Source organism: Pogoniulus pusillus, chromosome 23 (genome assembly GCF_015220805.1).
Source record: "Pogoniulus pusillus isolate bPogPus1 chromosome 23, bPogPus1.pri, whole genome shotgun sequence".
Taxonomy (NCBI): domain Eukaryota; kingdom Metazoa; phylum Chordata; class Aves; order Piciformes; family Lybiidae; genus Pogoniulus; species Pogoniulus pusillus.
This window is the reverse complement of record NC_087286.1, coordinates 16,757,605-16,771,251: the sequence shown is the minus strand read 5'-3', so window position 1 is coordinate 16,771,251 and position 13,647 is coordinate 16,757,605. Positions and strand designations below refer to the sequence as shown.

The 13,647-nt window shown below is 38.3% G+C and overlaps 1 protein-coding gene across 2 annotated transcripts in view; it reads left to right on the top strand.

The window, feature by feature from the left end:
• Positions 1-13,647, top strand: part of ODAD2 (outer dynein arm docking complex subunit 2) — a 77,897-nt gene that overhangs the window by 40,419 nt on the left and 23,831 nt on the right. For both annotated transcript variants that reach the window (XM_064162956.1, XM_064162955.1), the window contains exon 18: positions 5,600-5,714. In XM_064162956.1, coding sequence (XP_064019026.1) covers positions 5,600-5,714 — 115 coding nt within the window. The remainder of the gene's footprint in view (positions 1-5,599; positions 5,715-13,647) is intronic.

The following is a 13,647-nucleotide window of genomic DNA, read 5'->3' as shown; positions in this document are numbered from 1 at the left end:
CTCCTGACCCCCAACCCTCAGATATTTATAGACATTTATTAAATCCCCTCTCAGTCTTCTCTTTTCCAGACTAAAAAGCTCCAGGTCCCTTAGCCTCTCCTCATCAGGCAGTGCTCCAGTCCCCTCATCATCCTGTTTGGAAACCACAGTTTAGCATGTTTCTTAAAATTTTCACTAGTTGTTGAAAACTGCTTTGATAAATAGTATATACCCGTGGTGCAAAACCCACCTGTTTGGCTCAAGTCATTGTGTGTTTCAGTTTACAAGGCTCTAAACTCTCCCTTCTGAATGGAAGAGATGAAGTCTACAGGCCCTCTGCTGGACCCTCTCCAGCAGATCCCTGTCCCTCTTAAACTGGGGAGCCCAAAACTGAATGCTGCTACACCTCTTCTTCATGTATTTTTTTCCTCTTACTAAAACCAGAGGACTAGTGTTTATCCTTTAACTGCCACTAGATTTTCATTTGCCTGTAGACTTCATCTCTTGCATTCAGAAGGGAGAGTTCAGAGCCTTGTAAACTGAAACGCGCAATCATTTGAGCCAAACAGGTGGACTTTGCATCACTGGTATATACTATTTATCAAAGCAATTTTCAACAACTAGTGAAAGGTTTAAGAAACATGCTAAACTGTGGTTTCAAAACAGATGAGATTGTGTTCTGCCAGAACTAAACCCTGTAACCTTACCGGTGAGCACAGCACAGAGTCAGTGTAACTGTATTTATTTACATTTGTATTTGTGGTCTACACCGGCAGACAATTAAACCTGAGTCCTCAAAAGTCCTGCCAAACGACACTGCAACAGAGAAAGATGATAGATATGGCAAACAGATGTCCTGCCAGGGTTGTGTGTCTGTGTGTTTAAGCAATTCATGTTGAAGTTTCTGCTGGAAGTGTTCAATATTAAAGCCTGAATTTGGACAAGTAGGACTAATTCAGATTAACAGCTTTGCTACTTCCAGATGTACAAGAAAAGTAAATTTCTAGAGTTCTGATTCACATCTCGCACAGACATCTCATGATGTTCGAAGATGTCATGACATCAAGGTTCTTAAATAATGTGAAAAGTCTTCATTAATAAACAGCTGTTGACCAGAAACAGCCAAGAAAAGTAATTCCTTGAAATTACCTTGAATTATCAGCACTGGTCAAATAGCAAATACCAATGCACTGTAACCTAGAAATTCCAAAATCTCTGCATGGCTGTAATTACCCATAAGAGTTACTCTGTATACACCATACCTCAGCTGTTCTGTGTGGAAATTAGGAAGGTGCTTTGCACATGCACCTTGCAGTTGCCTTTTTGTAAGAGTGGTGTCAGCTGCGTACTCCTTCACTTCAGCTCTAATGATGTCTGGCCAAGACTGAAATGCATGTTAGGAGCACCTCTTCACTCCAGCTATTTCTGACTGCCAGTACAATTACTTGCGGCTATTTTGAGAACCAAAATACAACTTGTTTGAAATTGTGTTGGTGATCAAATAACAGTCTATGATGAGGCACAGAGCTTTGAAGCACAAGAGGTGGACACTGGGTATCTCGGTCCAGGTCTGTTGTGAGATGCCTTTGCAGCAATGTAGAGCCACACTAGTTCAGAATCTCAGCTCTGGCTTCTGAACTCTGCATATTTATGTATTGTGATGTACTCCCAGTGAAGCACCAGATAGCAATTACCTGTCATAAAGGTATTACAAGTAATACCTTTTGGTGACTTTAATACCTCTTAAGATTTTGACTTTTAATAACTGTTAAGATTTTGACTCTTAATAGCACCCTGTATATTCTTCCCCTGTACTCAGCAATGGTCAGGCCACACCTTGAGTACTGTGTCCAGTTCTGGGCTGCTCAGTTCAAGAAAGATGTTGAGGTACTGGAATGTGTCCAGAGAAGGGAGATGAAACTGCTGAAGAGCCTGGAGCACAGCCCTATGAGGAGAGACTGAGAGAGCTGGTGGTGTTTAGCCTGGAGAAGAGGAGGCTGAGGGGTGAACTCATTGCTCTCTACACCTACCTGAAGGGAGGCTGTAGCCAGGTGGAGTTGGTCTCTTCTCCCATGCACCCAGCAACAGAACAAGGGGACACAGTCTCAAGTTGTGTCAAGGCTGGATGTTAGGAGGAACCTCTTCCTAGAGAAAGTGATTGGCATTGGAATGGGCTGCCCAGTAAGGTGGTGGAGTCGCTGTCCCTGCAGGTGTACAAGAAAAGATTGGATGAGGCACTTAGTTCCATGGTCTGGTTGATTGGCTAGGGCTGGGGGATAGGTTGGACTGGCTGATCTTGCAGGTCTCTTCCAAGCTGGTTGATTTTGTGATTAGATACATTACATGCATTCAGTCCAGACATTTGGTAAAGCAGTTAAACATTTGAACTTTAAAATATTAAACATTAAAATGTATGGTATCAAGTAACTCTCATATTACTTCAGCTTTTACAAGATTCCCTTCAGCTTTCCAAGAATTCTCCACCTCCATTAAAAGACCTGCACTTTAACAGTCCTGTGAGTGGTTACTTAATCCAGATTTAATTTTATCATCATAATGTTGACACATTTTTATTAAATATATAATTTAAGTGACTGGTACTATAGAGTGACTAATGTACTGGCTATGGGTGAATATAGAATTGGATGCCGACCAAAGTAAATGTTGTTTATATTTATTGTGGTAAATATATATTGGTTATGGCATCCTGCTGACAATGTTCTGGTAAATTTTAGGAAGAAAATCAGATACAAAAGCTAGATACAAAAGCAAATTAGAGTATCATTCAGCTTTATGCCACCACTTTCGAAGATTTCAGGTCCATTTCCCCCTCTCTACTTATTTGTAAAGAAGCTGAAGTGTGTATTTTTGTTGAGTTCAGAAAACACATGGAAAAAAAAGAGAAAGAAAAAAAAAGAAAAACCTAGGGAAGAAACTAATATCTAAGCACTTTTATAGAGAACATTTTTCAGGGCCATTTATTTTAGTGTTCCCTTTGCTTTTACAGCAGATGCGGTTGTTTAACAACCATTTTCTTCATCTGCTGCATTCTGCAATGAAACCATAGGGAGGTCAAAAATCTGTGCTCCCTAGCAATGCTTTGATTAGCAAATACATGCTCTCAGCAAGGTGAAAACAGAAGACCTGTGCCTGTATGGTGATTGTAGAAGGGTAATTCTCCCTGTAAGAGAATTTGAGAGCATCAGTCTTGTACGTTGTGTACTTTTCGCTTGAGTTAGTCTAATGTGACTGAGCGAAAGCAGCAAGCAGTGCTGGACAGTGTAATCTGGACATTTTCTTTGTCTTTTAGTTTGATTTTATACATGTTAGATGGACTAATGACTGCAGTTTCAGACATTCTGAGCTGTTCTCTTGAATCTAAGACAACAGGTCTTTCTGGGCTTCAAGCAAAAGGCAAAACTCTTCTTTAGAAAGTAAACCATAGGGTGAGGATAGTTTAGCATGAAAAGCCAAAGGTAGCTTGAAAAGCTAAAGAGGAGACAAGAAAAGTGAAAAGAAAATGAAACTAAGCTTCAAATTGAAAAGTATGCTTTCAAAAAAAATGGAGAGCAAAGATAAATCAGCCCAGAGGTTATTTTCTTTAAAGTGTGGTGGAAAATTGTGAGCTCAGTGTTTGGCTTCTATCTCTTCATTTTTATACCCTGGTAGGAGCTGGGTCATTTATATTTAGCTCCTCTTGGGAGGAAGTACCTCATGTTGGTAAATGGTCAATACTCTACTTGGCTAGGAGAAAGATTAGTGGGGTTTTCTTTAAATTAATTGAAATATAGGAGAAGTTCCTTATGCTTTCTGAAATGAGAGGAAAAGAATGTTAAAGTCACTTAAGTCTTCAGGGTTTAGAGGGGTTTGAAGCTTGTTTAGAAGCTTTTACTTAAGTCATCCTTATCTATTTCAGCATATATATATATATATATGTAATTGTGTAGTTTGTGATCATGCTGGTTTATTCGTTTTCATTAATACCTCTGAATTTGTCCTTTGATGATTTTCTTGCAGTTGAGTTGGAACTAGTTGTATAAAACAAGCTGTATTAAAATTTGCCAGCCTTGAAATGCTGGCAGTGGCTCAGCTTAATCATTGCTTTGTGCAAAACTTATTTTGAAAAGGATAGTTGCTTATCCAGTTTGTGTAGAAGCTTTTATGAATACAATCTGTGGTTCTGTTAGAGTTCATCTACTTAATTACATTTTTATTGCCTGCTTCAGATGCTGAAGTCTTACCTACAAAGCTGGTTTTAGAATTAAAGTTTCCTGGTAAACTAATATGTAGTGAACACAAATGAGATAGAATTGTTTTGGTTGGAAAAGATCTTTTAAGATCATCAAGTCCAACCATTCCCTAGCTCTGCCAAGTCTAGTGCTAAACCAAGTCCCTTATCACCATATCTGTGTGTCTTTAAAGAACCACCAGAGGTGGGGACTCAACCACCTTCCTGGGCACCGTATTCAGGGCTTGAGAAGCCTTTCAGTGGAGAGATTTCTTCTAATGTCCAACCTGAGGCCATTTTCTCTGGTCTTATTGCTTGTTCCTTGGGAGAAGAAACCAACACCCCTATGACTCCAGATGTTTGATGGCTTTATGCATCCTCTGTATTTAAATATATCTTTAATAATAAATACAAGAGAAAGACTTGTCTTAGAAAATTGATTTTTTTTTTCCTTTGTGAGGTTAGATAATGAAGGTTCTTATTTTTCTTTAGCTGATCTGATTTGGGTTTAGTGTATCTTTTTGGCAAAGTGCATGGTTGTAAAGGTTTGTTAAGTTCTGTTTGACCTTCCTTTCTGTTTAATGTATTCACTGGACCTTAATGTGAAGTTGTGATCCCCCAGCCTGATTGATGTGTAAACATAACACAGATGGTGTAGAGATGATTCTGATGATAATTCATTTTTCAGCTAGTCATGAAGATGCTTTGATTACAGTGTGTTTGAGTAATTATAACATAGTCCTCAGTGTTAGTCTGGAAAGCAACACATGGGAAACAAGTTACACGTTATTCATGGCCAACAAAGGATGCACTGTGGTGTGACCATTTTAATTTCTAATGCTAGATTAGCAACATAGCATGTTAAAATATGCCATAGAGTAAGGTAAATACATTAAGCATAGACTGAATAAAAAGTTAAGTACGTAGTTTTGGACATAAATATTTGTTTTGGAAAGTATTTGTTACTGTATGAAAGAAGCCAGTATGCTTGAATTCAGATTTCACTTTGCATGCCGATCGTTAAAAAGCCACATGCTTGTTTGCACGTTTATATGGGTTCTGGTTATAATGTAGGTTACTTTACCTTCTAGAAGAATTTGGAGTGACACTGCTGGAAAACAAGCAAAGAATATTAGTGAGATTTAGTTAGAAAATGCATTCTGTCTTTACATGGTTTTGTTCACAGCCATCTGTTACAGTCAGCAATGGTTACTGAATACGCTACTGGCAATTAGCTAACAACAAGCAGTCACTTCCATAAAGCAAAACAGTGTGTTCAAGAAAATCACACCAATACTTCTTAAAGCACTGTTCCAAACAAACTAATGTAATTTTAAAATTAACATTGACTATTCCATAATTATTTTTTTTTCCTCTCTGTTTCTGCAATAGGATAATTGACAAACTGGATGGAGTTCGTTTGTTATGGTCTTTGTTGAAAAATCCTAATCCAGATGTTCAAGCAAGTGCAGCTTGGGCTATTTGTCCTTGTATTGAAAATGCTAAGGTAAGTAATTAAAGTAATAGTTCTGTTGTATGAATATGATTTTTATATATGGTCTCCAGTAATAGCTGTTGACTACTTACACTCTGTTTCTTTCTGGTAACTGCTTAAAGTGATGTATTCACACCTCAAAAGATATTTGTCCTCCATGTAGTGCTCATTATTCTGTTTTGCTTTTATAGTCCTTACTGTATTTGGAAAATGTGTTTTAATAACTTATCAGGACTTTAACTTACTGTTCCCAAATAAAGCATGCTGAAAATCTGATGATGCTAAAACAGAAAGGTCCTGCTTGCAGGCTATGTATAGCACAGATAGTTGTAGTTGTTCTCTTCTATGAGGTACTTCAGCTATGTTCCCAAGAGACCATCATTTGGTTTCAGAGCATATTTCAGACTCGGTGCCAATGTAATCCTGAGATTTTCTGCTCAGACTGCCAACAAAAAGTGCCAGTTGTGAATAGTGGTTGTTGTGCAGGTCAGTTGTACACAGAAGACTGAGCTATTCATGTATTTCATGTCAGTTTCCAAGCACAGATAAAATAGTGGTTATAAGCTGGAAGTCATCTTCAAAGAATTCTTACAACTAACCTGTGGCAAAATAAATGGGGAAGGCTTTGTTTCCCATTAGAAGTTTCCTAGAATGCTAAGTGGACTTTTATCCTTAATTCTTGTACCGTGTTATCTTCTGTTTCTAATTTACCTCCATACATAATACAACTTTTGCATCTTCTCTGTACACACATTTAAATAAATCTCCTTCTACATATCGTTTGTGATGCTGACAATGTAAAGAACAGAAATTCCTTCAAAGTGCAAGATATCCCTACAGTCCTTTGCAGGCATCATTTCTCATTTGAAACTGAGCACTTTACAGTTGCTATTAATTCATACTAGATAGAGGTAAACACAGATATGTGGGTGAAAGTATTGTGAGAACATTTGGTCTTGATTTTTATAATTTAAGTATTTTCTGTTTCTTCAGAATGATTTCTACACTGGCAGTTTGCTTGCCACTTTTAAGGCATGCTGGTTAGTCTGAATTATCTTTACATCTCAGCTTTGTTTTGTTTTATGTGCACTAGAGTATAATAAAGTTTTGTGTTACCCAGTGATGGGGAGTATACCTGTCTCCTCAGACAACATATAACTGCCTGTCTCTTGAACAGTATTGCTATGACTGAACATAAAATTCTTACTTTATCTCAGTACTGAGGTGCAAGACTCTACAACCTGTAGTACCAGATGAGAGCTGTATGTTGCTGAGGCTTCCACCAAAAGCACTTTTTCATAGACTAAGGAGATAGAGGACAGCTACTGAAATTATGGAGATAGAGGACAGCTATAGAGATAGAGGACAGCTACTGAAATTATAGACTACATGGATCTTTTCTCGTGTTGTATTTTGTTCCTCCAGGGTATTTGATGAGTGTAAGCTATGTACATCCTTAGCGTAGCTATCCTCCTTTCATCTCTCTTGGCTGCCGGCCCAAATGCTAATCTGTGACCCCACAAAGAGTTCTTTGTGTGAGAGGGAAGCAGAGTGGCACACTGAAACAAACTTACCAATAATACCCTTTCCTGTGACACTGAATGGAGTGAAATATGTATAAGGCAGCGATTATAGCCACACTGTGGAAGAGCAGAAACTATTTCTGTCTAAACAAAATTCGGGGGGTGGAGGGGGGTACTCAAAGTTAATAATATTCAACAATTTATATCACCTTCCAAGCACAGTTTGGCTTATGCAGTGTTTGGCTAAAAAGCAGTAAAAAGTATTTGACTTGAAAAGGATTATGCTCATTCTGGCTTTTGCAAGCCTGTACTTGGGACTGCAAACCATTTTAAAATAGCTGTGAGCTTGGAACCTGGATTTGCTTTCCTTTTGTGTTCTGTTGTGGAAGCTGTCGTGATTCTCTTCTTAGTGTGGAGGTTCATGGTTGAAATAGATTTTGTTAGAGCTTTGGAAGCAATTTTTTATCACCCTGTAGTGCATCATCCATTTTTTCTGCAGAGATATTTTCTGTACATCCAATGTAAAAGTTATTTTCCATGACATTTATAAAACCTTTTTAGTCAATCTGTGCTAGGGATGGTGCTGTTATTGTCATAGTTTGTGGAAGCATGTGTACCTCTCATGCACTTACACTAGCATTACAAACTTAAATAGCATTTAAGATTGGAAAGCCTCCTCTTTCTGTTTTACCATCAGGGGGATAAGACTCATAAAAGGCCAAGACTTGAATTCTCAAGATGTTTAGGTGCTGGAGGGTTCAGATCTGGCTGCAGGATCCAGTTCTGGCTAGTGTGCCTGCTGTTAGACAGGAGGTTAACTGTGAAAGGAGCAGAATCCAAGTGCCTGTAATCCTGTTATATATGTGGACATTTACATTGTGGTAGCTGGTTCGGACTACTTCCCATGTACTCAAACTGCGTCAGTATGATACAGCTAAGTGATATTGTTTGTTACAGCAGTATGTAGTCGTTTGGGTGTTTACCCCCACCCCCCTTTTGGAAATCACCCAGGCTAGACTCAGCCGGCTCTGGAAATTTGAATGAAGCTTTATATTCACAGCTAGCACAATATACAAGCAGATATTTACAGTATATACAGTTATATACCGAAATATATAAGATAAAAGGTAATACAAAAACACAACAGCCCTCCCAGAAACTTTAGTCCCCAGGAGGGGCTCCCACCACCCTTCCACCTTCTCCCACCCCTCTACCTTACCCCAGATGTTGCCTTGTGCCCCAAGGAAGAATGGAGGTTGACCAGTGGGGGTTAGGAAGCAAAGTGGATTAATCAGAGAGACAGAAGCTGAGGTTAGAGAGAGAAATGCTCAGACCTCAGGCAGCGCCCCAAGTGTGAATACCTTATCTATGTTTATACTCTTGTTCTTACACATCTCAGCAAGCCTATGAGTGAAGTAGACATCACCATTTGTTTCTCTTTCACAGCCTGTGATCTAATCCTTCTCATCAAAACATTCTAGCTAGCTTCAAACTAGCACACAGTATGATACAGGTCACTGATATTTAGTCCATGACAGATTTAAGGCTTTTAAAAGAGGATATAAACTGTACACTGTAGTTCAGAAAAGCTTATGAATTTGAGAGTCATGATATTAGTTGGGTATCAGTCATCATTTCTGTATGCTAGCTTCAATTCTTAAAAAACAATAGCCTTAAGAATTTCTTGGAGAGTAAATATGTTGCAGGTAGGCTGGAAGTGATATAATTTGGATGGGAGAACTCTCCTGAGAAAATTTGCACTGCACCTGTGGGAGCTACTTAGGATTCTTAAACCAAGAGCTTGGTTTTTTGAATAAATTCCTACATTTCTTTAAAATATAAGACCTAACAATGGAATAATGCAACTTTTTCAAAGGAGTTATTTTAATAGAAGCAGATTCTTATTAAGAAGTTCCTTTCTTCCAAAAGTTACTGCTGCAGGCACATTGGTAATGACAAAGTGTGAGTGCACTGTCCAAGAAACACAAATGATTATGAAAAGTCTACTCAAATCTGTTGATGTTGGAATGGCCACATGATGCTTCTTTGAAAAACAGTAATTATGATGTTCTCTCAACTTACACCAGCTCCCTCCTCCCCCAGAATTAAAGAAACTCTACCAAACTGTTATTTGGGCTATTATAAAACTCATCCAAAGGCATTGTGCCAAAAAGAGGAACACTGCCAGCTTGAGTTTGTATGAAGGCAATTCACACAGTGAAAAGTTGTAGAGATTATTTTGTTACTTACTAGGTTTTTGTGTGCAAACATTAGAATAAGAATGGTAGTGTTCTTGGAGATTTGGGAAGCCCAAGATCCAGGCCTGGCTTGGTGAATCCATAGCTAGCTGCCAGGGTACATGCAGAGCCAGCCTATCCAATTCTTGACACAGGCTGCCTAGAAGCTTAGGGTAGAAACTGTTTGTGTTGTTTGTGTCTCCTATTAACATGTTACCCTGGAGATCTTGAATGGACTGTCATAAATTGCCCTGAGGTCCTTGATTTCTACAAGTATAGGAATCCAGTTCCTGTAAAACATATAACCTGAAATCTGAGAAGCAAAGTGAAACAAAGAGTGTAATCTGTATCACCCTCACTAAAGACCCTCAGGTCCCTAAATTCTAGACTAAGCCGCTTGCCTATGAGCTGGCAGACCAAAAGAAGCCAAAAAGCTTAGGAGCTACTGGAGACCTGGCTTTCCAGCTGTTTGGCAGCAAATCAAGCAAGGAGTTGGTGATTCTGGAAAACCAGAAGCCAGGCAGCCTGGCAGGTTACTCGCCAGCCATCAGGCTGACAAGAGAAAAGATGGAGAGGCACGTTGGCAATTTAGCCTGCCTTTCTGCCTGGTTTCTGTCAAAACTTTTCAAGAAGTCATTGTGTTCTTATGAAAGGTTTTGGTTCCATTCCATTAGGATTTTTTCTGATGGAATATTGCTCCAATGGAAAATATTTGACCAGCTTTCCTTGTAACTTAGTTTATAATAGCTACACATGCTAGTCAAAAGCTTGCCATGTAGCTACTGGACTTTTAGACTTGCTAATTGGACTTCTAAAAATCTATACCATTTTAAACTTCATCCTCATACTTTTTATCACTTCTTTGTTTTTCCTTCTTGTTTGTCTCACTTTCCTCCTGTCTTTATGCTCTTGCTTGCCATGGCAAGGAAAGAGCATAGAGATTATTGCATCTTATTTGCTACATGATGTAAACCGGAAAGTTTCAAGCAATCATTTTATCTAGCATAGGAACACTTGACTGAACTATAACATATTTATACTTCATGCCTGTTGTTCAGCTTCTCAACGGCCTGTAACTGGTGACTGCCTTCTCATATACCACTCTAATTGATAGAACCCTGCCAGAAACACTAACAGTAATTGTTATAACAATGCATTAGTTTGCATTGTGGCTGCATTGACTGTCTGCCTAGACTGTCCTCAGAACAGCCCAACATTTACTGTCTTGCATCTTTGCAATATTGAACTGCATAGCAGTGATGGCCAGCTCCTAAAAGTTAATAATAAAGAAATTTGCTTAGACACTGGCAGAGATTTAATTCAGTCCAAACCCAATGGAAAGAATGTTTAGTTTTTCCAATTATTCAATATTAACTGCTTCTCATGCTTCCATTATTAAAATGCTTTTCAAAATAACTTAAAGCAAACCATGACTTTTTTCTACTGTGGCCATCAAGGACTTTGGTATTAGTAGCTGTCCTGGGTTAGGGTGGATCTCTCCCCTGGTAAACTCACCACAACATGGATTTTTTGGAAGTCAGGGAAAACTAAATTGTATTTCTTACAGTTTAAACATATCAGGAGAATAAACTACTATAGAAACATAATAACCTTAAGGAAGATGGGGAAGCAGCAAAAAGCAGCAGCAGCCAAAACAGTGGTGGGGGAAGATAGCAGCAGATGCAGGAAGTGGAAGGTCCAAGCTGTGCTTCCAGACATAAAGCTCTTGATGCTCCAATGAAATTAATATTAACTTATCCATTGTTGCCATTATATGGCAACTTCTCTTCTATATGTTCACTTCTCTACTAAGAACTTCCCCTTCTAAGTTTCTCTGTTCTGATTTTTTTTAGTGTCTGAGCTAGAAATCCAGCTCAAATGGCCACAGCAGTTTCACAGCTTCTGTGAGGGGAAAAAAAAAAAGAGTTTTGGTATTTACCCAACCGAACTTCAATGAGAATTGTGAGAAAGAGAAGGAAGAGTAGGTGTGGTCCACCGGGTTAAAAAGTAAAGCAAACAGTATACAAAAGGACAATTAGAAGTTGCATGAGTGACTACATAGACTTCCCCCTTCCACCCCCATCATCTTTTAGAGAACATGCACCATGTTTCCTGGGCTTTGCTTTTGTTTCTTGAAATGCTCAGTTGCAAGATATTTGCCAAGCAGTTAACTGTGTGGTGATCAAATCCTTGAAAAGGTGAAGAGGACAGGAAAATCCATTTTGATTGTCTGCTGTTGTTTGCCCATCACACTGCATTTTCCCAATACAGACCAAATCTGTGAGACGTAGTGAAGTAGTCTCGCCTTAGAAGCTGTTTCTTCACCTATTTTGCTACAGTAGACTCCTCCACAGTGGTAGAAACAGGGATAAAATGAGCCTTTAAACATAATTTGATTGCTGTTGCCATTGAGTTGCTTAATGAGAAAATGAACTAGATTTATCATTAATTAAATTGTGTGTTTCCCTTTTCCATCAAACAGCTGTGATATAGAAATTTATCTGTTGTAATTCTTCCTTTTGCATTTTAACTTGGGTTGTGCACTAGAATGGTAAGTTACACAGCTGGCAATAGGGGATGGAAAGGAGCAGTTTTCCTCATTAAAGAAGCAGTTTAAAGATGACTCTTGATAATCAGAATTCATTTGCACAGCCATGCCATCGCTTTTCTGGGCAAAAGCAATCCAGTTTGACAGATTAGCTTTGACACCTTAAGCTTTTTAAGATGTCCTAAGGCTGAAATACTACTTGTTTTTAGTGGAGAAACTTTCATCTTTCAAGTGGAGAAATTTTAAAGATAAACACAATGTGTTTTTGTAGTACAATGTTTAGCTTTAAATCTTTCAAATGACCCAGTATCCACTTTGGAAGAAATAAGTAAGAAATTCAATTACAAAAGAATTCAGTAGTTCCTTTACCAGAACTGCATGTCTCAGAAGCTAAGGCTGATGAACTTTATTTACTTCATGAAAAGAACCAAAAAAAACTCTCATATAATATGATGACAAGAGTACTCAAAAATCCCAAACCTTCTTCTTGTATAAATACTGCAAAGATCAAGTGACTTTTCCAAATCTGTTTTCTGCAAACACCCTGATGCTTTCTGCTCCTAATTAGCCAGAGTGTGTAAAGCTGGTCTGTTTCAGTGTTTCTGCTCTTGGCTGAGAAGCCAGCTCAGAAATAAGTGAAAAGGGAAAGGTTAACTAAATTTTGTTAACAGCCATGCAGATCAACAAGATAAAAATAAGTGATTAAAGAGTAGCAGGACGAGGCTTTTATAAGCACAGCAAATAATTCTGCTGGCTTCAGCATCTATGCTACACAGGATGGGTTTTACTGCTTCCGAGAGCAGACTCCTCTCTTTGAGTCCAATTTTTAAACAGGTTTTTGTCATACTTTGAAGATAGAAACTTTGCTGCCCGCTAGTTGGAAGATGTGGTTGTGTGAAGCCATGACAAAATCCCATTATCTCTTCCCTCATTATCTTCTTCAGCCACTTAAAATGGAGCTTAACAATCCCTATATTTTCAGACTCATCACCTCAGCTTGAATATCAGATTGGAAGTTATAACAGTGATGAAGATTTTAAAAGAAGATATTTCCTCTTAATACAGTCAAATGTTCCTGCTCCATTCCCTCCTACTTTTGAAAACATTTTTATTGCTTTTCAAAATGAGTTTGCATTTGGCTTCTTACTTTCTTCAGTTCAGGACTTATTAAAACAGAAGCATCCAACCCAACACTCAGATGTACACAATAAAATGTTTCTGTCATTACTTATCAGCCATTTTATCAATATTTTTATCTATAAAGGCTGTTTCTTAGGCTTTTTTATTACCATACAATTTTTTTCCTGCCTCACTTCCCCTGAGTAGTCTTGTTAGGGCAGTGAATAAATAAGGCTTTGTCACATTAGGTAAGAGCAGGGGGTAGTAAATTCCCTAAACTCACTTAAATGCATTTTTCTTTTCTTTCAAGTTGTGGTTTGTGTAGCTGTATCCTAAGCTGTTCTCCAAGCTTTTCAGAGTACTTGAAGTGTGTTGAGTAACTTCATATGTAACATTAAAGGAAGTAAATGCTATTCAATGGGTATAGGAATAGATCAGAGTTTGCAGTACATAAATGCTGAAGTTATTATTACCTTGAGTAATGTGTCCAGTTCTGGGCTCCTCAATTCAAGAGAGAT